This window comes from Podarcis muralis, chromosome 9, assembly GCF_964188315.1.
Source record: "Podarcis muralis chromosome 9, rPodMur119.hap1.1, whole genome shotgun sequence".
Taxonomy (NCBI): Eukaryota; Metazoa; Chordata; class Lepidosauria; order Squamata; family Lacertidae; genus Podarcis; species Podarcis muralis.
The window spans coordinates 52,155,566-52,181,563 of NC_135663.1; the positions used below are offsets into that span (position 1 = coordinate 52,155,566).

The 25,998-nt window shown below is 42.5% G+C and overlaps 1 protein-coding gene across 9 annotated transcripts in view; it reads right to left on the reverse strand.

Annotated features, from left to right (window-relative positions):
- Positions 1 to 1,765: 1,765 nt before the first annotated feature.
- FAT1 (FAT atypical cadherin 1) overlaps positions 1,766 to 25,998 on the reverse strand; it is a 120,165-nt gene continuing 95,932 nt past the window's right edge. For 5 of the 9 annotated variants that reach the window (XM_028743898.2, XM_028743902.2, XM_028743901.2 and 2 more), the window contains exons 18-29: positions 23,897 to 24,094; positions 21,525 to 22,326; positions 20,720 to 20,851; positions 20,456 to 20,619; positions 18,835 to 19,297; positions 17,925 to 18,078; positions 16,765 to 16,875; positions 13,246 to 13,877; positions 11,642 to 11,779; positions 8,481 to 8,540; positions 4,326 to 4,361; positions 1,766 to 3,289 (exon numbers count right to left, since the gene is read on the reverse strand). In XM_028743898.2, coding sequence (XP_028599731.2) covers positions 2,664 to 3,289; positions 4,326 to 4,361; positions 8,481 to 8,540; positions 11,642 to 11,779; positions 13,246 to 13,877; positions 16,765 to 16,875; positions 17,925 to 18,078; positions 18,835 to 19,297; positions 20,456 to 20,619; positions 20,720 to 20,851; positions 21,525 to 22,326; positions 23,897 to 24,094 — 3,516 coding nt within the window. In that variant the 3' untranslated portion in view covers positions 1,766 to 2,663. The other 4 variants (XR_013394261.1, XM_028743897.2, XM_077934276.1 and 1 more) reach the window with 4 other exon arrangements.

A 25,998-nucleotide genomic window follows, 5' to 3' on the forward strand; every position in this document is an offset into this window, starting at 1 on the left:
ACAGGTTAGCCACCTTGGTGGTATAGGATAGTTCTGGGCATTTTGTCCTTTTTTTTAAAAAAAGAAGTCATCAGAGATTATAGAAATGTTAAAGGTAAAGGTAAAGGGACCCCTGACCATTAGGTCCAGTCGTGACCGACTCTGAGGTTGCGGCGCTCATCTCGCTTTATTGGCCGAGGGAGCTCGTGTACAGCTTCCGGGTCATGTGGCCAGCATGACTAAGCCACTTCTGGCGAACCAGAGCAGCACACAGAAACGCCATTTACCTTCCTGCCGGAGTGGTACCTATTTATCTACTTGGACTGTGTGCTTTTGAACTGCTAAGTTGGCAGGAGCAGGGACCGAGCAATGGGAGCTCACCCTGTCACGGGGATTCAAACCGCCGACCTTCTGATCAGCAAGTCCTAGGCTCTGTGGTTTAACCCACAGCGCCACCCGCATCCCTACTTTGTCTGTAGCATCTTGTAATCAGAGTTATAGTGCCTATGACTGTGGAGAGAAATAATTTGTGAAGTTGTAAAACTTTATAAAACGACCATAGTTCTATTCAGGTGTTCAGTGCCAAACTCCTGCTCTGGAGGGTAGGACTCAAACCAATGGCTTCAAGTTGCAAGAAAGGAGATTCTGAGTAAACATCAGGAAGAACTTTCTGGAATTAAGAGCTGTTTGGCAGCGGAACAGGTTTCCTTGGGAGATGGTGGACTCTCCTTCCTTTGATGGTTCTGAGCAGAGGTTGGATGCACATCTTCCATGGATGCTTTAGAAGAGATTCCTGCTTTGCAAGGGGGGTTCACAAGATGACCCTTGGGGTCGATTCCACTTCTACAATTCCATGGTTCTACATGAGTAAGGCTGCACTTGCTGCTCCCTTCCATCGTGCACCCATTGCCTGGTCCTATGCTCCTCCCCATGTATTGGAAGGTGACGGTCTGAAGCAGGGAGCCCTGCTGCACTCATGCAAACTCAATGCATGTTCACTCATGGAGCTTACACAAGTATGGCAGACCCTCCACTTTCTCCTTCAGTAAGTAGGGCCTGCAGGCCCACACCCCCCTCAAGCAATGCTAAGCACATGCTTGCATAGGACAAGGGGTTTGAATACATTCCTAAATATACAGAGGGGCGCATCCGGCAGATCAGCATTATGCATGTATCGAGCATGCAGTGGTCATGCCAATTTCCCCATGTTTTCCTAGCAAATGCTTGGCATGTCCCTTGGCCAGAGCACTTATTTTACATGGGCTGTGCTGTTAGATGTTAAGTGGCATGTGAATGATAAAGCACGGTTATGTTTTCGCTGGGATTTCAACAATGAGATTCTTCATCCAACAGCAGAATTGCATCATTGCCACTAAATAGGCTGAGAACCTAATCCAAAGCACTAGCAGCAGTCAAAAGGAATAAGAGGATTCTAGAAATCATTATGAAGACTAATACCTCTGCGATCTTCTAAGTAACTGTTGGATACGCTTATTCTCTCCAGAGAATGGGGTGGAGGTATAATTGTATAACACTCACCGGTGCTACAATCAGTGCATAAAAGAGAAGCATCTGAAACGTGATTCTCATCCTTACATATTGCATCCATTCATCCCATTTGTGCTACTCTTTATTTTAATGAATTAAGCAGGCTCATGCTGCCATCTGGTGGACTGTATAAGGAACATCGTTTTTCTTTGATTTGTTCTTTTGCTGGCTAGGCTTGCCCTAAGCAACGCATCTGCAACGTTACACCTGTGTAATAGATATGAAGTAGATAACGGTGAACAAAGCTAAAGTATTTTATTAATAATTTATTGTCAGTAAGAAAGACTGGCTAATGGTAGATTTCAGTAAAAACCTTTACAAGACCATTGCATCACAAATATACAGACACTATAAAACTGTGCCATGGTGGTTTTGGTTCTAAATAGGTATGCAGTGGCGTCCCTCCTCCCGCCCCCCACACTTTTCAAGAAAGGAAAAATGTGTAACTGTCCTAGAGTACAGAAACCCAGGTGGGATATTTCCATGTTCGTCACCCAGAAAATATCAGGAATCTTTTACAGCTGGAAATTATGTACACTTGGAAATGCATGATTACATAGAAATCTATAAATGAAATGTCACACTTCTGTGGAAAACAAAACAAAACGGTGAACTGCTGAATGCTATAAGACCCAGGGCGTGTTGGTTTAACGGCACACTAAAAACACCACTAGAATCAGTGGAAATCAAGTTTCGAAAGTATCTACAAAATCTAGTTAAAATTATCGAAATCAAAACTGTACATAAAATTTACAAAAAGAGATAAGAAAAAAAATGATTTGCTCTTGAACGATATAAATACATTTATCATGCTAAAATGAGGAAGTGGTATGTGTTTTTGCTTTATTTCTTTTAACATAGACAATGTAAGTACAAAAAACACTTTTTTGGGGGGATGGCACAGCCAATGGGAGACTTGTGATCAGTCAAGCGGTGGGAACGAGGTCAGGAAATGGTTAACAAGTTGAAATGAGCTACATGATCCAGTGCAGCCATGCCAGTTTTAGCTCACTGAAACGAAAGCGGCTCAAGCATTGCTGCCAAGAAAAATAAGCTCTCCGATATTTTTCTCTAGAATACTTTTTTTTATTTTTTAAGTTCATTAACATCCAGGCACTTTTAATTGAGGAAGGGTGTCAGACTTCTGTGTGGTGCTGAGGCTCGAGCGAAGGGATGATCACCTCTTCGAAATGTCCATCGTCTCCACTCTCATAGTCACTCAGCATGGCCTCAGACTCCATTTCACAGCATGCCGACACGTCGGAGCAGGAAGCTGTGGAAGCGTACACAGACATGGACATGTTGTCTACGAGGGGCGCTTCAAAGTCTCTGCTGTACCCTACTGTGTAAGGAGCAAAGGGTTCTCTGTAATTCCCGGAGACTCCGTTGTTTGTGTTCTGAGGTTCTGACAGGTCTGGCGGATAGTGATGGGGAAGGTATTGGCTGAGATTGAACCTCTGCCTGCTCCTCGCAGAGGATCCCAAGCTACCTACAGCAGGCATGTCCCTGGATTGCTGTATTGAGTCAAACTGATCACTGTACTCAGGTGGCAACGGTGGGAGGTCGTCAGGCACTGGGAAGTCGTCCGGCGGAGGTGGAAAGTCACTCTCAATGTCGTAACCTCCAGGGTAGTAGTCTGCATCAATGGAATTTGGATCTGTATACAGGGGTGCCGCTTCTTCAACCACCTCGTAATTCGGATACTCCTGTATGCCAGGCAGTTGGACATTGGGCATCCAGTCAGAGGTATCCCAGTGATAGCCTGAAGGGCAAAAACAAAGCGGGTTTCAGTATCTAACTCTGAAAAATCAATATACTGCACTAAGGACAACACAACCACCAGCTATTAGAACACAAGAGGAATGGGAGGAATCTGCCCCCGAGGTTAACGAACATTCAACATTACAACAGCAAGGTCACGGTGCACCATGCAAATAGTTTATTGTATTATTCAAGTCTGGGCTAACTAGGATCACAACATACCTCACCCTAAAGTGAGCTAAGGAATGAGCTGGTACACAACGGCAGGAAAATCATTCTTTGAATAAAATAAAAGTGTCTGAAAGCCTGTTAGTGGAACAATCTGGTGCATGGTAACTACCTTTATCTCAATGTAATGTTTGCAACAAGCTCGTGGCTCTGTTTGAAATAAAGTCTGGCATGATCTGAGCCATGTTTACTCAGAAGTACGTCCTACCGAGCCCTGTGGTACTTACTCTGGAGTAACAGTGTGCAGAATTGCAAGATTAGTCCGTCAAAATTAGCAAGATTATGAAAGCTCACCCCACTGATTTCAATGGGTTTTAAATTACAATTTGATTTTTCCGGACTGAGGCCAGTAAGTTTAAGATTCCCTAACTGTTAAAACATCCATAACACTTACCAGTTTAGTATTAATGTTATTAATTGCTGGCCATTGGCTGTGGAGTTAATTTTATAACAGAACCCCTACGAAACTATTAGTAAGGACACTCAGGCATTCAAATGCAAAAACAAAAGTCTCCATATAAGCCAATCATGCAGAAAATCACTTTCTGTTGCAGGGCAAGAATATAATATTGCACTTGAAACAAAACTGCTTACTGGCTTGACTGGTAAAACATCGCTATGTTACAAGTATCAAGATTTTGTGATCCCTTCTACAAAGGGGAAATTGCACTGGGCTAGAATAAGCGTCTAGTAACTGGAGGCAAATAACTGCATACATACACAGTGAGCAAACCAAGTTAGTGTCGGGGGCCAAATATTAACAGAAACATTTCCGTGAATGGCAACAAACAACTACATGCAGAAGTCACCTCTTGAATTGCTCAGGTCGGGAACAGCGAAAGACTCTTTAGGTGGCAAAGTGGAGAGAGAGGGAAAAAAGATGTGCAGTTAGGCATCAAGTAGTTCAAAAGAACTCAATAGCCTAAAAACAGTAAGAACGTAGACAATGGCAACAGTAACAATACCCCTTCTATTGTCCCCTTGTAAGTTAAGGAAGGGAGACTTTATAGTTTAAAGGTGAGATCCAAAGAGATACTTTAGATATGCAAAATAAGATTCTAAAAACTTTTTTATTCCCTTCAAACAGTCATATCACAAACTGCTTCTGTAAAGTCCCCAACTGGTCATGTGGGATGTTGTTTCGAGAAACAAACTCTTGAGTGTGTAGAAATAATTGTGTGGTTCTTTGGATCCTGATCGAAGACAGGGCTTGGAAAGAAGGGTGGAGACCCAGCAAGGTAGCTGACGGACAAGTAAAAACCCTGAACACACATTATTGATTGAATATGGCTTCTCTGATGGGGCTTAATTGTTTTGTATATTTGTGGGGTTATTGTTTTTTTATCCTTGTGGCTAATTCTGGAATCAGCTGTCTACTGTCATTATGCACAGCCTAATAGCTAAATAGATTACTGAAACAATGAAGCTGTCTAATAACCGTGAACCTAAACTTCAAAAAATAGATTAATAGTTTGATAATATAGATTTATGAACCTGTTTTGCACAGACTAAAACAAAGCTTTTCATTACATAGTGAACCTTGGTTGCCAGTTCAAATCATTGGTGTCCTAGCCATAGGCACCGGGGGGGGGGGGGGAAGGGGCCACGGGGCCCCCATGTTTGCGGTGTGCTGATGTCATGTGCACATGCCATCGTGCGGCCCCCGGCCCCCTCAATTGCCAGGGCAAGGCAGCAGCCCTGGTCCCAGCCCCTTACAAACCGAGGCTCTGTTATATAAGATTTCAGGGGGATAGTTGTCTAAGGAAGTGTTCCATTGATTTAGTGCTTGCTGAGTAAAATCTTAATGAAATGATTTTGAAGACTTTCTTTTAGGCTTTACAAGTGGGAACTGCAACAACATGTGGCAGCACAGAATACTCTTGTTTGGGATTCCAGCCAGACAACCAGGACCCTCCCCCCCCCCCAAAGAATACAATATTCCGGAATACACCTTTTCCAACCCCTTTCGAACATTCAGCACTCCACGGCGTGCTCAATTGTCACTGAAAAGTCACCCCCCCATTCGACCTCCTAAAATATGTTTTGAACTTCTGCAAACTTTGTGTTCCTCCAAATCTGCAGGTACCTCTCTGCGGCTGGTGCCACCTTGGCTACGTAAGGGCTGGCAGTCGGAAAATGAGTTTGCCATTACTAAATAGGATACATCTTAATCTCTTTTGTTGTCTAGAGCTTAACCCTGCTTCAAATGCCCTCCTGCAACTAAACCTGTAAGCAAGCCTAAGCAAGTTCAATGAAATTGTTTTTTATTATTATTATGTTCTTGTTTTTAGCTTGTATTTTATGTTGTGAACTGCCCTGAGATCTAAAGATGAAGGGGTGGATACAAATAAAATAAATAAATGAAACAGTAGCACTCTCCTTCCCTGTATATCCCTGCATTATTTTCTTTCTGTTTCCCTGAGTTGAGAATGTTAAGATGATAAACTCATTTACAGCAAGAATGTATCCTCTTTCTACTCTATAAAGCTCCATGTATACTGATAGCAGCATTTGACAAACCAACTTACAACACATGTAAGGGATGTCAGAAATGCACAGCCTGTATCCAGAAGACATAGTCTTTTTTTTACAATTGTATTGTTTATCTAGCTTGACCCTAAAGGAACATTTCCCACCCGCTAATACAAACAGATACAGTGGTACAGATACAGCTTAGTTTATGAACAACTTGGATTAAGAACACTGCAAACCCGGAAGTAGGTGTTTGGGTTTGTGAGCTTTGCCTTGGAATAAGAACATGTTCTGTTTCCTGTTGAGTGTGTTCCATTTGTAAATTGAGTACCCCACTGCTATGGGAAACCACGCCTTGGTTTAAGAACGCTTTGGTTTAAGAACGGACTTCCGGAACGGATTAAGTTCGTAAACCAAGGTACCACTGTAGATGTCTATCTATGCATAGAAGCTGATTCAAAGAGCATTTTCTACAGAGTCAAAAATGAGCAGGATAAAAGGAGAGGACTATTTCCAAAAACATTAAAGTCTTGATTATTTTCTCCTTGTAGTCTACCACACAGAAGAGGTGTACCCCAGGGAAAGAAGAAACCTACGCTGGGAAAAAGCTATGGTACGAGCCTGGTGTGAACCAAAACTTTACTGAGGCTGGTACTATTGAGGCTGTTTGCAGGTACGTTAACAGGAGAACTAAATCTGTCTGATGAGCAACATTTTCAGGTACTTTCTACTTTGCATGTCAACTGTATGCCTTGGAGAATATCACAGTATTTATATCACACTTGTTCTGTGCATTTAAGATGCTTTGTGTACCATTCAGTAATCCTGTAAAGTAAGCTGTTTTATTATCACCATCACCATCATTACATATGGGGAGAGCGGCATATTCTGAGTACTTAGGGGCCAGCCAGCAAATTAATGGCTGACCTAAAATTTGAACTGGAGACACCTCAGTTCATAGTTCATGTTGTTAAACATTGCACCAAACTTCTTTTCTGTTTGCATTCAACCACCCAGCTACAATATCCCTAGGCAAACTGTACTTTAAACAGTGCCATAGCACTTGCTCACCTCTACTATCTCAACAGAAGGGGTGGGTAGTATTGTTAATAGGATTGCTTCTTTTCTCTTCTGGTTATGCAAGACCTACAAGGATTTCATGAGCTAAATCTTCATATATATATAAACATAAACAAATCATAGAGATGTAGAGTTGGTAGAGACCCCTGGGGTTGTCAAGTCCAACTTCCTGCAATGCAGGAAACTCAGCTAAAGCATTCATGACAGATAACCATCTAACATCTGCTTAAAAATCTCCAAGGAAGGAGAGTCCACAACTTCCCAAAGGAGCACTGTGTATAGCATGCACTAGTGTGAAGTGTGTTCTTCAATCCTCTTTTCATTCATGACATTGCATGGGGCAGTTCTCACTTGTTCCGGCTGCAAAACAAATGGCTTAAGAGCTGGGCGATAGCTCTGATACTGGCGAAGCCTTTGTGCAGAGAAGAGGGAAGGGGAAAGATGCTGTAAGGAACAACTGGGCCCTATGATGGCAGATTGCTACTGCTCACCTATGGGGAAGAATGAGGTTGAGAGACAGGATGTCAGGGACTGGACACTGAGGAATGGGCACTGGGACAATGTGGGTTTGGAGACTGACTTGGAAGAAGGGATCTGTGATTTGAGGGAGCCTGTAATATTCAAAGGCAGGAGAAGCTGCAGGATTGGAGAGTGGAGAACAAGGGGAGGAAGGGATAGGTCAGGCTGGTGTAGAGTCAAGGAGAGGCATAGGCAAATTCAGCCCTCCAGATGTTTTGGGACTACAACTCCCATCATCCCTAGCTAACAGGACCAGTGGTCAGGGATGATGGGAACTGTAGTCCCAAAATATCTGGAAGGCCAAGTTTGCCTATGCCTGGTCAAAGGCTTCCACACCTCCTCCTCCTGCCATCACCTCTCCTGTTCCACTGTCTCCCAGGACCAGAAGAGGACTGAAGTGGGAGGAGAAAAGGTTACATGCAGGCAGAGTCTTTGCCTGCTTGAGTGCAGCTCAGATAGGGGAGATACATAAACTGGGAGCAGAGCTTCTCTGTTGCGGCTGCTGCCTTATCAGGTGCACATCTAGGAGTAACTGAGACACACAGGACTGATGGGCATGCCTTCTCCTATTCAGGGAATGTACTTGTGATAATAAAGGGATAATCTGTGCTCAGTGTTATGGTAACATGCCAGGATTTGATGCTGTTTTCATGTTAGAATGCCCTAGTGCATGAATACACGCAGAGGTGGTCTTTTCGAAAATTGAGTCAAAAAAATGTGAGAATAGATTAAACATCCCCATTTGTGTGTCTATTAAAGCAAACCATTGTGTATACTGTTTATAAGAAACGATGTATCTTATTTTAATACCTCCAATGCATTATTACATTCCTAGAAGAGAAATGCATGCAACGTTCTGCCCAGACCATAAATAAAAAGTGAAAACTATATACCTTCTTTTCCCACCGAGTCAACAACAGCATTGACAAGGTGTATTACAGTCACTAGGGAAGCTTGTAAAAAGTATGGGAAGGAGCAAATTAAAAGAGAAACTTATAATTAGCAGCAGTTTCAAACAGCATATAAAAGCATACCAAGAAACATAAAAAAAACAACAACGCTTAAAAATCTTCTAATAATTACACACAACTGCACGTTTCAAGTGGGGTTAGGCACATAATGTTTACACAAGCACCAGTGGCATTCTGTTCTGACTGTGAATACACATTCAAAAAAATTCTATGCTTTTGCCTCTTTGAATATACTCTGGACTCTGCAAACAGCTCTAAATGAATGGTCTGGAAAGGTTATTAGAACGGGAAATGGATTGCAAAGATGAACATGCGTATATACATTTTAGCAATCATCAGGGCTCATTCGCACTTTACTTTTAGTATCTGGGAATGGATACTGAAGCGCAACATACATGTGTGATGTCAATTGTGAATGGCACTCGTTGATTTAAACGGCCAATTTTCACACATAAATGCCCAATTCTTTCTCAGTTGCTCCTATTCTTTTTTAAACAGGAAAAATTGTTTATACAGACATTCACCATTCATAATTGATGCACTGCACATGTATATTATTTTATTTACAAAAAGAGTAAGGTGTGAACTAGTCCTAAGTCAAGTTTGCATGTAGCATTTCACTGGTTCGTTTTACTGATACAATAATTCCCCCCCCCCTAAAGGATTGCAGGTGGTAGATCAAAATTTGCTGAAATTCAAAATGGCATCTTAGTTTTGCAAATGGAACCTGTTTTATGGCTGTTATGTGTCCTAAAGCCCTATGCTGCTTCTCCACAGCTGGTCTGCAAACAGCTCCCCCACAGCCAGTGCATAGGATGTTCACAATTTTTTAACTTCTAAAAAAGGAAGAATAAATAGAATTCTGGGAAATAATCCAGCTTTTATGAGTGCAAAGGTAAGAGGTGTGCTTGGTAGGAATGTTGAGCAGGTTTTATGTGAAGTTCATGACAGGGGAAGGCAAGTTGAAGAATCAGAGAAAAGGTTAAGTGGAGGTCATTTTTAAAAGCACTAAAAGGTTTAATGAAACAGGCTTGGATCAAGGCTATTTCATAAGGTAATGCAGCTGATGTGTAGGAAGAGGAAAAGGAGGACAGGTTCAGTGATCAGGGACTGAAATCTTTCCAGTGTTTTATTTTTCCATTTCCAAAGTTCATTAGTAACAAGGTATGGATGCCAACTGCATATAAACACTAGGCAAGCGCAACAGGTTCAAAATTATTGGCTATGATGGCTAAAGACAAGTAAAATAGACAAGATAAAATTTCTAGGGGGGGGGGGGGGGGGATCAGGAATTTTCCTGACACAAACTGAAAGCTTGCAATTCAAAGTTTTCTGGAATAGTCTACATCACAGGGCAGGATAGCTGGAGGCAGGATACAGGAAGCAGACAAACTGAGGAGAAAATGGAGAGGGGCAGCAGAAGAGGAATATAAAGTCAGAGAAAGTGAGGGAAGAAGGGGAAGGGGGTGAAGTGGAGCCAAAAATTCACAGAGCCCAGCAATGGGAGAGGCTGCATGGACAGAGGGAAGCGGGTGGGGAAGCAACACAAGATACAGAGGCAATGGGAATGTGAGTGGAAAAGCTGGAGAGTGGGGAGGGAAAATTTTGACATAACCAGCCAAATCGTAGGCTAGAGTTCTCTGGTTCTCTAATTAACTGGCTGAGTGGAGAACTGGCAAGCTAAGTGTCATGCTCATAGCTGCATAGTATTGTCAACTGTGACTTTCAATTCTGACATTTACCATTTGCATTCCTTTCTTTTATCACTCTGAATCATACTAGCGTATTTGGAACTTGCAGCCAGCCATAGAGAAACGAATGGTGCGTACTAGTTGTTACAGTGCAAAACTATAAACTCGTTTCAAAACACTACTTCTGTTCTACAGCTTTTTTTAAGTTCCTTTCGTACTGAAAAACCATTAATGCATATACATATAACAAACACATACACAGAAACGTCACTGAAAGTGCTAGTGATCAGTAAAAAATAAAAAATAAACTTACTTTTTTTTTTTGGTTAAGTAATAAAAGGAAGTTTTATGTTGAGACCACAAACAAGTTAATACACTGAAATAAGCAGACAGGACATCTTGGCTGAGCATGAGCAAAATACTATGTATTTTAAAATGGTAGCCAATTATTTTCCTAAGCTTAGTAACAAAAACATAAATGAAGCTTTGGAGTAATTTAAAAAATAACCCAATGAAGGTCAAATCAAAAGTAAATTCACTGAGTACTTTTGACAGGTCAGGGCCACTTTCAGAGCGTTTCGCTCACACTGACAATAGAATAGGGCCTGATTCAGTGAAGTGGAATGTCTTCCATGCACAGAGATTTGGCACACATCTGCTCCTTATCGTGGCATAAGCCAGACAGAACACAATAAAAGCCCTGCTGGACAACTTCCTTCATTACTAACGTTATCAGACTTACAAGCCAGTCCCTCATACTCTGCTTTCACTCAGTACTGCTCTGATCCATATGGGAGCTGAGGCAGCAGCAAGGAAAAAGAGGAGACAAATGAAGCAGTAATCCAGTTTTCAGACATTTTAAAACCTCACTCCATCCCACACACCTCCAATATTCACAACCTCACTATTTTTACAAAAAGAATACTCCTTGTCTTCACATCAAACATTAACCATTAACCATTACAGGTTTAAAGGACTTATAGCCAGCTTACGACGTCATCTGCAACTTATAATAATGCATCCCTGCAGTAGTGGCTCACTCACCCAGAGGGGTGGGGACACAGTAATGGCCTCCCGGCAGAAGCATCACTGCCGTTTACCAGGAGGCTGAGGGGCAATACTGAGGTGGCGTCTGGGTTGTGTGTTGCACCTGCGCAAGCGCCTGGCTGTCTCTGCCCATGCCCCAACTCACACCTCACTTTCCCAGCAAGTGGGAGTGCTGCTGCTGCTACTGGGAGGCTATTGCTGCAGATCTTTGCCCAACTGAGTGAGTCGGTCCTGACAGAATATGATATGCCTGTTGATATTTGTAATGCCAGCGTGAGGCACCTATGGGGAGATGGTAGACAAAGAAACAGAGCGACATGAAACAGCAAGGCATCATCTACCTACCATTATCATCACATGATTCTGACTGGAACGAGCTAAGGGACTGGACCTCCGACACGCTCTCTCTAGCGCTATAAGGCTGAGAAACCTTTTCCTCCAGGGGCTTCTTTGAAAGGCAAGAGTCAAGATCTACAACTTTAGCTGAAAGACAGAGAGACAGGCAGAAACAATGTGACAACCAACTTCAATATGCCTCCACAAATATAGTTACAGTCGTACTTTGGTTTTTGAACAGCTTAGTTCTCGAACATTTTGGCTTCCGAACGTCACAAACCCGGAAGTGAGTGTTCCAGTTTGCAAACTATTTTTGGAAGCTGAACGTCCGATGGGGCTTCTGCGGCTTCCGACTGGCCGCGCTTTGGTTTTCGAACATTTTGGAAGTCGAATGGACTTCCAGAACAGATTCCATTCAACTTCCAAGGTACGACTGTACTAGAAACATGACAAAAAATTAAGCTTGACTGTTTTAAAACCCCAGCAGGCATTTTACTTGAAGCCTGATTTTATAGTTTTAATTGGTTTTTTTCTTTTCTGCACTGCATTCTTTTGTACATTGCTCAGGAAATGATGCTGGTTAAATAGGATATAAATTGTCTAAATAAATATACAGTGGTACCTTGGTTTAAGAACAGCCCTGTTTACCAACTATTCGGTTTATGAACTCCACAAAACTGGAAGTAGTGTCCTTTGTGAACTTTAACTTGGTCTAAGAACGGAATCTGAACGGTGGAAGGTTACCGGTGGCGGGAGGCCTCATTAGGGAAAGCGCACCTCGATTTAAGAATGGTTTCTGTTTAATAATGGACTTCTGGAATGGATTAAGTTTGTAAACCGAGGTACCAATGTATAGCAAAACACTGCAGTATGCCAATCCCCTACAAATGTTTTTCAGAGCCAGTCTGAAATGGGAGCCTTTTAGTGCTGTTTAAGACTTCTGCGGTGGGAGAGAGAAAAAAATACGCATTTATTTCTTCTTCCTCGTTCCCCTGAGGCCTTCCCCCTGTTGTCCTATATAACCCTAGAAGGTTTGTGTGTTGACTGTTAAGTCTTGAAGGTGAGCTTCAGGGTGGGCAGCTAGGGTGTTGCTACCATTGTCTCCTTTCCTTTTATCTGAAACATCCCCTTATAGCACAGGAGAGGGATACTTCCTCCCCAATATTCCTGCTAAGAAGCAGCCAGGGACTGCCTCTCCATTTCCCCCTTGGACACCCTAACATTCTCTGCCTACACTTCTCTCAACTACAGCCTAGACCGAAAGATTCACAGACTCTGCCAAAATTCTAGTTCCTTTAGATTTCCTTTTCCTCAAGCACAAGGCAGATCTGAGAGCTGCTCACAGAAAACAATGGAGAAATCCAGGGTTTTGGCAAAGTTGTGACCGAAAAGCAGTGTTTCCCTCCCCTCCACAAAAGTTAGCAGCAAAATCAAGTATTTACTGCCTTTGATGTTCAACATCAACCTAGGAGTTCCCTATTCTGAAAATGAGAAAGCTCTATTTTTATTTTAAATCAGTATGTCTTCAACCTTTGTAGACAACTGCTAAAAGGAGAAATCTCAATATCCTGCCAGCAAAGCTTTTTCAGTTCAAAAAGGAGGTGGCGGCTTACTGTCATAATCGAAGTCCCAGCTGGGTTTCTGTATTGAGTCGCTGTCTGATGGTGAATTGGATGGAGGTGGGGGAGGCAAATTTGGAGCCACACTGCAGACAGCCACTGCTTTCCTGTGGCCATGAACGGAATCTGGGTTAAAAGTAGTAAACTCTGGGTGCTCTGGGATTGTGGAACCTTCAAAAGAGTTCCTGTCCAGATTGTTCCTCGAGTCACTTGGAATGCTCGGAGTATATGAAATGGGACGAACAGGCACCTGGGGTGGAATGTCAGAATAAATGTTCTTATTCAGTTTGGAATCAAAGTACGGCCTTTGCAAGAATGCTGTTGTTGTTCCCAGATGTTTGTCTTCAGGTTCTGGCTGGCTTTTCTTCTTCTTCTTCCAGATGACTTGGCGGCAGAAGACAAAAATCCCAACCAGTATGAAGACCCCTGCTATGAAAATGATAATTCCAATGACTTCTGCTAAGCTAATGTTCCAGGGGGTTGAAACATATTTGTTCAGGACGTCGGCACAATGTCTTCCTCCAAATCCGTGGGTACAATTGCAGTGATAGGCACCGTATGTGTTCTCACAGAGAGCGCCGTTCTGACATGGGCTTTCTAAGCATTCATCAACATCGGTTAAACACCTGCAATGAAAAATTAACAGGTAAGGAACAGCTTACAAATGCACAAAATGGGAACGTGCAGGATATATTTATAACATCACCATATATATTTTTTCCATGTTAAAAATACTGTGACTCATCTGGAGTGTTGGGTGCCAATTTTCATTGTTCTTATCATTATTATCATTTCTCCAATGAAAATAGGGATGTCTTTTTAATACTAATAATGTTATTATTTATACCCTGCCCATCTGACTGGGTTGCATCAGTCACTCAGGGGGGTGGGGGCTTACAACATATATAAAAACATGATAAAACATCAAACATTAAAAAACTATACAGGGCTGCCTTCAGAAGCCTTCTAAAGGTTGCCTAGTTGCTTATCTCTTTGGCTCGGGGGCGCTGCATAACTTTATACCTTCCAACATTTCTCTGATGAAAATAGGGGAGTCCTAAGGAAAAGTGGGACATTCCAGGATCAAATCAGAAACTGGGAAGGCTTCTGTAAATCCAGGACTGTCCCTGGAAAACAGGGACACTTGGAGGGTCTGTATTATTGATTCTATTATTATTACATTCTGGCCCTTTCTCCAAGGACCCCAGGACAGCACACTTTGTTCATACCTTCTTTTTCCCCTCAACCTCCCCCCCCCCCCGCTTCCACACCTACATTCCTTTATACAAGTTTATATGGAACTACACTTAATTATGTACAGTGGTCCCTTAGGTTACGTACTTAATTCGTTCCAGAGGTCCGTACTTAACCTGAAACTGTTCTTAACTTGAAGCACCACTTTAGCTAGTGGGGCCTCCTGCTGCTGCTGCGCCACCGGAGCCCGATTTCTGTTCTTATCCTGAAGCAAAGTTCTTAACCTGAAGCATTATTTCTGGGTTAGCGGAGTGTGTAACCTGAAGCGTATGTAACCTGAAGCGTATGTAACCCGAGGTACCACTGTATTCTGTTTATAGGGTATGTGTTACGGACAGCAAGAATTATGATTTAATATAAAGAGTCTTTGCATCAAGCAGTTACTCTGAACCAACCATATTTTCCAAACCATCTTCAAAGGCAGCCACATATCCAATACACTGGAGCAGTTTTAACAGGATGTTACAAGAGCACAGACAATTGCAGCCTGGGAATTAATCACTTCATCACTTAGTGCCTCTTCTGGTACTCCACTCTAAGCTGGCACAATCTTTTTCATGTCTTTGATGTCACTCAGTACCCCTCAGCCAGTGTTCGAAACTCCCATTGTTCTAGGCGCATTTTTGTGACAGGGAATTTCATTAGCACGAGCAGTTAATGAGTTCTGGGCACAGTACTGCGCGTAAGATTTCAGAGTAAAACTGCAGAGTGGAAGGAAAGGAAGATCTTTTTCTGGCTCCCCACTTCCTGTGACTCTCTGAAGACTGGAGACAAGACTCTCTTAAGAATATTAGGGAGGTGAACAGGGAAAGGACTAGACCATGTGAAAAATGAACATCAGATTTTAGCTGACTACACAGTGCACCAAGCTGCCTCAAACGTAGCCCCACCCTAACAAAAATGTGTTTTGAATTCAGGAAAATGCATTCTTCCATGAACTGAAATTACACGACTGGACACATTCATTTACCATACTGCAAAGAAAGTGGCAGCCAAGTTGCTACGCATGTGAGCTATTTTATCCCCAATGGGTTTAGCAGGTAAGTTGTAACGGGTTACCGCAGAAAGCCAAGGCAAAAACCAACCACCCCCAAACCAAACTGCTTGGGACAACTCTGTCGGACTGCCTTGTGAGAGCATCATAGTGGTGGTGAAATACTGCACTACATAGGGGACTCTAAACATGAGTTCTCACTCATGTTTGGTGTGGCAGGCCACCATTTTTTCCTATTTTTACAGATGAAGGATGGAGTGCGTTCAGGCTCCACTAACAGTTTGCACTTGTGGCGCTTTGCCTTCTTTAGTTGATAAGGCTGTATATGCAGCTTCAAGGACAACAGCCAATAAAATCACAGTAAAGGTAGCAATTCAAACCACGCTTCTCAGGTCCCGGCAGTGCTCACTGGACAACACTGGCTCAGAAATTCAGAAGATTTCGAAATCTCTTTAAATACTGGAATTCAGGGAGTATGACTGCTCCCATTGCTTGGAGAAAGAAACCAATTCATTATATTAAAATAAATAAATAAAAGAAGCCAAATATGTGGGGAGGGGGAAGGAAATCAACTTAAAATTGTATTTCAAATGATCTGCAGAAATGTTCTAAAACTTCCATAGCAAAATTTCCTCCTTGGTTCCTGTTCAAATGCAAACATTTTACCATTTAAAACTGCGAGCAAAAGGATGCTAATTCTAGTGCAGCTATGTTCTTCCCCCTGAAGTACAGAATGATCAATACAAATCCCTGATCATGAGAGATGAAAGAGACTGCAAAGGAGAGCTAATCCCAGTTTATTTGCCTTCTGCTGTTTTCTAGTAAAACAATATTTCTGAATATTTAATATTACGCTATAATGCAATGAAGAAAAATGTGTTAACATCTGTAATACATGCCTCAATAAGCATGTATCTTTTGTGTACACACACACACACACACACACAGAGAGAGAGAGAGAGAGAGAGAGAGAGAGAGAGAGAGAGAGAGAGAAATTCAGGTTTGGTGTCCTTGGAGTATGGGAGCAATACCAGGTGCAATGTATTCCCTTGTCTAGGATAAACTTGGCATAGTCCCCATCAATTTTAAGCAGCACTAAATGCTACTGGCCATCACTGAGCTGAATGCTTTATAGACACACAATTCCGGGACGATTCTCACAATCAAATTTGTACTACAGACTCCGATAGTAAACTTTAAAAATAAAAAGATTCATCCTATATGCTAATCTTTGTAAGGGTTATGAACAGTACAAAGCTACCCACCTGTCTCCATGAAAACCTGCTTCACATTCACAAACAGGTCCATCTAAGCTATCAATACACTTCCCACTATTTTTGCAGGGGTTGTCTTTGCAATATGGACCAATCTGACACCTGGAAATGGAAAAAAAGAGAGAACAGATCTTGTCAGTTTTCTTCAAATCTATGAATAACATGAGTGTTGATGATGACCCTCAGGTACAAGCAATGTTGGGTTGACTCCCATGTTTGCAAATGTGCCCAAAGGTTTGCAGGACCAAGTCCCCAAGTAAGACATGGTAGCATGTGACATAAAGGACCTTTTCACATCTTACTGAAATAAAACTTGGGTTTGAAAATAAAACCGTTCACTCAAAAAAGATGCACACGCAATCTGGGATTCCTGATGAGTATGGGTTGCTTCCCATGGTGGCAGAAAACATTTCCTCTGGGGGAAGACTAGATACTCATTTTTTTTACTGATTTCCACATCTCATTGTAGTCCTTCAAGCCATCCATGAAAAACTGTTTTGAAAGTGGGGGGATCCTCTGGAATAGTATGGGATATGGCACAGAAGGCAGCAGTAGGTAGGGGATTGCAAAAAAAGAAAAGAACAGGTGCCTGCCCTGTTTGAGTGGAAGCGCTTTTCATTGGTGCAAAATCACCACTGGGATGTTTCTACTCATTGCTCACCCTTTATCTTTTAAAGTGTACATGTAAAACATCTTGGCCCTACACTATGTCATGGCTAAAATGGCCGCTGTTTCTTTAATGCTTAAAAAAGCTGGGTCAGCGTGAGTCAGTGGCCTGCACCGGGTTATATATATAGAGTGAGAAATGTTAGTTTGGGGTTGGTTGGTTGGTTAGCTAGTGTTGATGTGTGTAGTTGGTCAGTCGCTTTTGCACACAGACTTTTAAGAATAAAAGCAGAAAGTACTCTGCAAGGATATTCTTGTGGACTCTTTTATGCCGACAAGGGTCTGAGGACCAGGCTGAGGAGACAAAGGGAGGTCAGAACCCTTTCCTTTTTTTTTTTTTTTACAAACACTGACACACTTTAAGAAAATGCAATGTGTGAAACTTTCTCAAAGGATTATCAGAGAGCGTTCATTCTAAAGGCAAAACATAACTTGGGAAAAAATACCATAGGTTTAATTCTATTCTGCTAGTAAAGAAGCCATACCTCTGACCAGTGTACAGTCCTCTGCACTGGCAAATGAAATCATCACTGACGGAAATGCAAGTGCCGCCATAAAGGCACGGGTTGGAAGCACATGGGTTGACACTTAAATCACAGTGAGTGCCCATGAATAAAGGTGCACATTTACAAAAATAACCTGCAAGAAAAACAGTATTAAAAGGATGTCACAGGTACCCACAAAGCAAAACGCTGTTTTCTGTAACGAATGGAACCAACCTTCTATTAGATCTTCTCAAAACCAGTGTAAAACAAAAACTAATGTTATTTTGAGCATAATCACAATATGAAAGCAATCCTAAGCTAAGAAGTTGCAAAAAGCCAGATAATAAGCTATAAGTGTTTCACTGATGTAATCAATTTATAGGATCATAACTTAAACTATAGCCATTTCAGAACTTACTAGGTTGCTATAATACCAAGGACACAACAATTTCCATCCTGGAGCTAACACTGAAAAGGCCCCCAACTAGTTTCTGCTCATTTTACCTGGTAAAAAAGGAAGGACAAGACTCAAATAACACAAGGAGGCTTGCAATGTCCTAAGATGTACGAAGCTTCATTTTCATGCTCAGAAGCATTTTTAAAATCTTTTATTCTCCAAAGTAAACACAATTCTTAAATCTAGAGCTGCTAGTGCTGTCAGTTGTGGAGCCCGACAATATGGAACTACATTTATATTTCTGATGTAAAATGAATGCATGATGAAATATAGGCCTATAGACCGTAAGTAAAATATCTCAAATTAAGTTCTTTCTGCTAGTAAGAAACGAAGTTTCTCATTTAGGTGAACTCAAGTACTCTGGCCACCGTACCATTAATTCAGCCACCAAGAATGAAAAGAGCACCCATTACTTAATACAAAGCAAATACTGTGAAAAAGCACCAAACTTACCTCCACTGGGTAGTGGGTTACAGATGCCCCCATTCTGGCAAGGACTACTTGAACAATCCTCTGTCATAGTCAGCAAACACCCAGGGGATACATCCACAGATTCTTCCATGTGTGCGTAACTCCGTGGTTTGCTGTTCAGGGGCAATTCTTGGCCATTCAGGACAATGGAATCCATACAGCCTCTGAAGCCATTGCTAACCTGCGGGCTCCTTCCATGCCTTGCGCCTTGCTGCCGAATGTGACCGCCAAAAAACACATGGTTGTCCAGGTTCAGTGTCCTTAAAGTGCCAGGAGCAATGCCAGACGCGGTGTGTACCCTGTCCAGAATCAGCTTGGCATAGTTCCCGTCAACTTCCAGGGACACCGAATGCCACTGGCCATCGTTGATCTGTGTGCTCTGCACAGACACAATCCCAGGGCCACTTCCGCAGTCAAATTTGTACTGCAGCCTCCCATGGTGGATCTAAGCAAAGAGAAAAGGCAACACATAAACAGATGCCCTCTCTCTCTCTCCCCTAGCTTCATTTGGAGTAACAACCCAGTATGGCATTACTTCCTGTTGCCACTAAGTGATGCACCTGCAGGATCCAGACTGAAACCACCTTACTTCCTTACTCACGAGGTGATGCTGGGTGAAAGGGGCATAAGCACACCTCTTGGCAATGACTGCCAGGAATGGCAGCATGCACCACGATGCAGGATTCTACCTACTGGCCACTACATGTGGGACAAATAAGCAGCAGAACCCTATTAAGCAAAACTCTCATATGAGCAGAAGCTGCTAGTTATGTTCAAGCAATGTTGATGCTGAGAGCTTTATTTAAGCACCCTGAATACACCTATAGTGGTCATTTGATGGCATATCCAAACCCTTTGGCTTCAATGTGGTGCTTTGCTTTATTTTTTTCTTCCTTAAGAATAAGGTTATGATTATTAAGCAGAATACTTTCAGAATGGTGAAAGATCAAGGGGGTTCACTTTGGTGGAAATGACTGTGCTTTATATATACATTTTCAACCTCCAGTTACTGCTGGACACACACACACACACACACTTTGGCATTTTCATTCATTTTTACATCTCAGTTAACACATACCTTTTCACAGTGTTTCTTATCATACCATATTAACGTGAGGCATATTAGTCTATAAACTGTTAGTAGCTGGAAGATTTAAGCATCATTTCCAATACTGTAGAAGGCATCACATACTTGACTAAGCCGCTTCTGGTGAACCAGAGCAGCGCACGGAAACGCCGTTTACCTTCCCGCCGGAGCGGTTCCTATTTATCTACTTGCACTTTGACGTGCTTTCGAACTGCTAGGTTGGCAGGAGTTGGGACCGAGCAACGGGAGCTCACCCCGTCGCGGGGATTCGAACCGCCGACCTTCTGATCGGCAAGTCCTAGGCTCTGTGGTTTAACCCACAGCGCCACCCGTGTCCTATATATGTACTGTCTATTGCCTGCTTATTTACAGGGTGTTCAGTTATATGTCGCTGATGGGAATCAAATGATTCATTCTAAGCCTGGGACAATTTAGGTGCAAATTAGATTTCAAAGTGAGTGTGTTAAGGCAGTTTTCTGCGCAGTTTAAGGCTTCTAGCATTTGAAACTAACACACCTCTAAAATGCTATAGTCCGTTCCTCGGGCATACATAACAACCGCTTGAGTCGAGTACGTCCTGAGTCTCATAGTGAGCTTCATTTCTTCCTTGTTCTCGTTTTCCATGAGGCGATACTTCATGTAGCTGCTTCCAGTAAAAGTCACTGATGGTCCAACCGATACTTTAAAAAAACAAGGAGGAGAGGGATATAGCTCAAAGCTGCATTTCTCAGCAAGAAGGCTGAAGATAAAGCTGAATGCTATTAGGAGTTAAAATCTTACCAGGGCACTGGGCACTGTTGCTTCCGTGGCAAATGCAAGTAAACTTTCCTTCTCTGGGATCTGCTATACATTCTGTTCCTTCAGGGCACGGATTCCCCTCACAGGCACTGCTCACAAGGGGACAGCTTCCTTCTGTAAATATAGATAATAGTTATATATAAATAGAGCAAGGTTTTATTTTTATCACATTCTTCCCAAACATGACAATTTTTTTTTAATGCAACGACTCTTAAAACTGAAAGCCTAATATTCTCCAGGCACAACGGGTGATGAAAATTATAGCTGTGTTAAAGGAGGTGACAAGGAAATAAGCAAGAAATTACAGGAGACATGGGATTCCTAAACTGCTATAATATGAGCTCCAACTGGGAGAACTGCTCACCTGACACCGCACACTTTCTTCTCCCGACATGACGCTATCCTAAAATGTTACCTAGCAAAAGCCGAACATATATTTTAACTGTTTCCATATCCCTTAAGGTTGCTGATCCACTTTTTTCAAGGGCACGCTATTTCCCCAAAGGTACTAGTAGAATTTCCCCTCAAAATCTATGCCGAAGATCTTGTGTCGGCTGCAGAATCCATTTAAAGACAATGGAAGGCAAAAATAAAATTCTTCAAGTGCTTAAGAGATACCTTATAACATATTAGCTAAAGGAATAACTACCAGGTACATCTTCCCTTTCTCATGAAATTGCTGGGCTTAAGACTGGAGCCTTAAAAGTAAGGAGTGCAATTAAACCCTCTGCGATGTGAAAGATCATACACAATTTATTTTCCAGCATATTTTGTATGGTTACTTTACCTGTACAAAGACAGACTGCGGTTCTCCGATGATGCGGTGTGACAAAACTCAGCCTGGCAGTGCTGTGGGTTGACATGATGTTCTCATCTAGGGTCACTTTTTCTTCACAAAATTTCCAAGGGCAATCCAGGCCCGAACACAGCTTGAGGAAAACGTTGAGTATCCGGACGCCCAAGGTCTCTTCAAGGTCAGCCACAGAGGAGTTGATCTTATGGAGTAGGGCTCTGGTTGAATGCTGAGAACCAGCAGACTTTTCTACAAGCAGCAGCACGTCAAGGTTCAATGGAGGATCAGACGGTTGCAAGCTAATAATCTGTATGTCATTTCTTCTGACTCCCAAGGTGGTCCTCAGAGCCCTCTGAAAATTGCGCCAATAGTCACCGATGAACTCCTCAGGGGCAAGGTTGGCAAAACGGAAAGCTATACTGTGGTTCAACAGTTCCTGCGTGATTTGTCGGATATGGACTGAAATGACAGCCGCGGTAGTGAACTTTCCATCTGTAACAGTAACGTTCAGCAGATATTGTCCTACATCTAGCCTTTTGTGAGCTATCACCTTACCACCTGTGCTAGAGACAGAGAACACTGAGTCCATCTTGGGATCCAGGTGGTACGTCAAAGTGTCATAAACATCTTGATCAGTTGCATGTACTTTTCCAATGACACCGCCAGAATATTCCTCCCCAAAGGTTGTGATGAAGATTTCCAAGGGCAGAATTGCTGGAGGGTGGATGCTTTCCTCAATGACCCTAATGTCCACGTAAGTCAAAGATGACAACTGAGGTCTTCCATTATCAGCCACCTAGTGGAAAATGATGCACAAGCATTGAGTTTCTGCTCAATTTCATCAGCTTTTAACCAGAAGCTTTATATGATTATTAAAGAGGTCAAGGTCTTTAATGAATGCTTTGTACAGAAGAATTGACCAGCGAAGAGCTGTCACATTAAAATAGTGCAATTTGCTTCCAACTTCTGGATCGCAATTAAGAACCATCCATGCACGTGCGGAGCTCCAACTACTGGAACTATTTCCAAAGAGTTGCCAATGGTTCTTGAAGAAGCTACTGCTAAACCTGCCACAGTGTTTTATGGAAAATATTAGCAATGAAGTAACCCGTTTCAAACAGCAGATGGCACTTTGAAAGCTTTCCCCCCTTCGAGATCTAAACTCAAAGAAAGCTATTCTTTCCCCAGGAATCACAGAGCCACGCACAAAACTATTCAATGAATGTATTTCTTGAGATACTGACAAGTTATCCAATTACGAATCTCCTAAATATGTTACTACACACGCCATTAAAATCAGAAGTCATCTATTTTGAGATTAGGAAGGAATTCTCTCCACTCCCTCCAGTTCAACTTAAATAGGGGTGGTTTTTGCCCTCTTGAGCTGGTGCTCTGAACTCTTAATGCATATGACTTAAGAGATGGTTCCCACAAATAACAGCAGGACCCTTATTGAAACAACTACTCAGATGAACAGGGTGCAGCTGGAGAAACTTAGAATTTACATGTTCAGGGGAAAGGAGCCAGGATGCTGCATGAGCTCACTACTTTAATGTGGTAATTGCCTCTCAGGGTTGTTGTGAGGGCAGTACGGAGAGGGGAAGAGCCATGTATTTCCCCTGGAGTTATTTGAAGGGTAGGTAAAGGGACCCCTGACCATTACGTCCAGTCGTGACCAACTCTGGGGTTGCGGCGCTCCTCTCGCTTTATTGGCCGAGGGAGCCAGCGTACAGCTTCCGGGTCATGTGGCTAGCATGACTAAGCTGCTTCCGGCGAACCAGAGCAGTGCACGGAAACGCCGTTTACCTTCCCGCCAGAGCGGTACCTATTTATCTACTTGCACGTGCTTTCGAACTGCTAGGTTGGCAGGAGCAGGGACCGAGCAACGGGAGCTCACCCCATGGCAGGGATTCGAACCACCAACCCTCTGAAGGTTAGGAGATATATAAAAGCAAAAAATGAATGAATTTTGTGCAGGTACATTTGCCATGGGAAGAAGCCTATGCATACAAGAAGTTTCTTAAATTGCCATGTCATGCCTCAGTCAAGAGCAGTACTGGGTAGTGTAGTAGTAACTTTCAGTGTAGTCACAGTGAAGTATACTCCAGATTAGTGTTAAATGATTTATATATCCCACACTAAATCACTACTTGGAATATGCAGCAGCACTCACACATATTGTAAGTTCAGCTGGAAGCCTTTCGCTTTTTCACTGATCTATAACTCACTCTGGGAGCTTTCTCAGCTAAGAAGTGGGGTAAAACGTTTTAAACACACACGCACACACACACACACACAGAAGTATTCCCTTCCCCTTCACAAATGTTACAATACATTTCAAGCACCATATTGTGAACACTTTGCACCTTAACGTGAAGAAAATAATGATCCTTCACTTTGCGTTTTAGTTGAATAGCGGTTGTAAGTACTCCTTGTTGAGTGATCTCAAAAGCGCTGTCTTCATTCCCACTGACAAAGGTGAAATGGAAAGGTGGCCCATTGTGGGAGGAATCCTTGTCTGTTACCATCAGCTGCTGGACATTAAACCCAATTGGCTTATTTTCCTATAAAAGCAAAAAAAAAAAAAAGGAAAAAAAGAAGAAGAAGAAGTTGTAGCAGGAAGTAAAGTAGCAAAAAATAATCTGTTCACTCTTCATATACACTAGGTGACATTGCTTAGGTAGCCAAAACAGAAGCAGCCACACAAAAATTGGGAGTTATAAGCAAATTCTTGGGAGTCCCAAGATTTGAAGACCCCCCTCCCCAAAATAAAAACCCCAAGGGGGAAAGAAAGACCCTATGGGAACAACTTCTGCAGTCATTCCAAAAACAACATGTATATGAATTTCCGTTCATCTGAAGCTTTTTTTACTTTAACTCAAAATAATATGCACTTTATATAGCTAAAAAAATGTAAGTAAGAACAGTTTAAACCTAAGTTGTTTAAAATTGAGCATATTTATTAAAAAAATTAAAAAGCTTTTGAAACCCCATACTCCACCCCTCCCCAAAAGCCCCATCCCAACCGAGCTTGAAGAAGTTGGAAAACAAAATATGGTGAATTGAGCAATGGAATCTGCTGGGAAAGAGAAGGACAACCTGGTGTCAAGTGAGTCCAACTGAGAGAGAAAGAAAGACGTGCTGAAAGGGATAGGGAGTCAGGTGGAAAGTGGTCAGTTTTATATCTCTGTGTTCCTATCTCTCCACTGTTGTCCTTTGCTCTGTCTCTTTCTTAGAGAAAGGAACAGAAGAGAACAGAAGAGGCACACCAATATAAAAAAGGGTAGAGAGAACAGAATATCAGGTTTTTTAGACAGACATTTTCCTTTCACATTACATAACCTGGCTCGGTTATATGCTGAATGCCACTAAGTACCATCGAGCCATCAGGAAAAGACACCCTGGAGAAATAGAGCAAACTAATTTACTGACTTGAAGAAAAAAAGGGACATCTTAACTTTCCACTTTCCCTGCAATTTCTTTCTGATTAATAGGTTATACTAGCATCTTCTAAATGACCAGGTAGATAATATTATCTGAAAAAAACACAACAGGCTGTATTCAATTAACATTTACCCAGAGTAGATCCATTAAGATCAATGAACTTTAAGTTAGTCCTGTCCATTAGGTCTCCTCTGAATAAAAGTTCGCTCAATACAACCCAATGCCTGTCCCTAGGAAACTTAAATTCTGCTTTATAATAATAATAATAATAATAATAATAATTTATTATTTATACCCCGCCCATCTGGCTGGGCCTCCCCAGCCACTCTGGGCGGCTTCCATAAAAACCAAAAATACAATAAAATATCACATGTTAAAAACTTCCCTGAACAGGGCTGCCTTAAGATGTCTCTTGAATGTCAGGTAGTTATTTATCACTTTGACATCTGCTGGAAGGGCGTTCCACAGGGTGGGCGCCACTACCGAGAAGGCCCTCTGCCTGGTTCCCTGTAGCTTTGCTTCTCGCAATGAGGGAACCGCCAGAAGGCCCTCGGCGCTGGACCTCAGCGTCCGGGCAGAATGATGGGGGTGGAGACGCTCCTTCAGGTATACTGGACCGAGGCCGTTTAGGGCTTTAAAGGTCAGCCCCAACACTTTGAATTGTGCTCGGAAACGTACTGGGAGCCAATGCAAGTCTTTCAAGACCGGTGTTATATGGTCTCGGCGGCCGCTCCCAGTCACCAGTCTAGCTGCCGCATTCTGGATTAGTTGTAGTTTCCGAGTCACCTTCAAAGGTAGCCCCACGTAGAGTGCATTGCAGTAGTCCAAGCGGGAGATAACCAGAGCATGTACCACTCTGGCGAGACAGTCCGCAGGCAGATAGGGTCTCAGCCTACGTACCAGATGGAGCTGGTAAACAGCTGCCCTGGACACGGATTTGACCTGTGCCTCCATGGACAGCTGTGAGTCCAAAATGACTCCCAGGCTGCGCACCTGGTCCTTCAGGGGCACAGTTACCCCATTC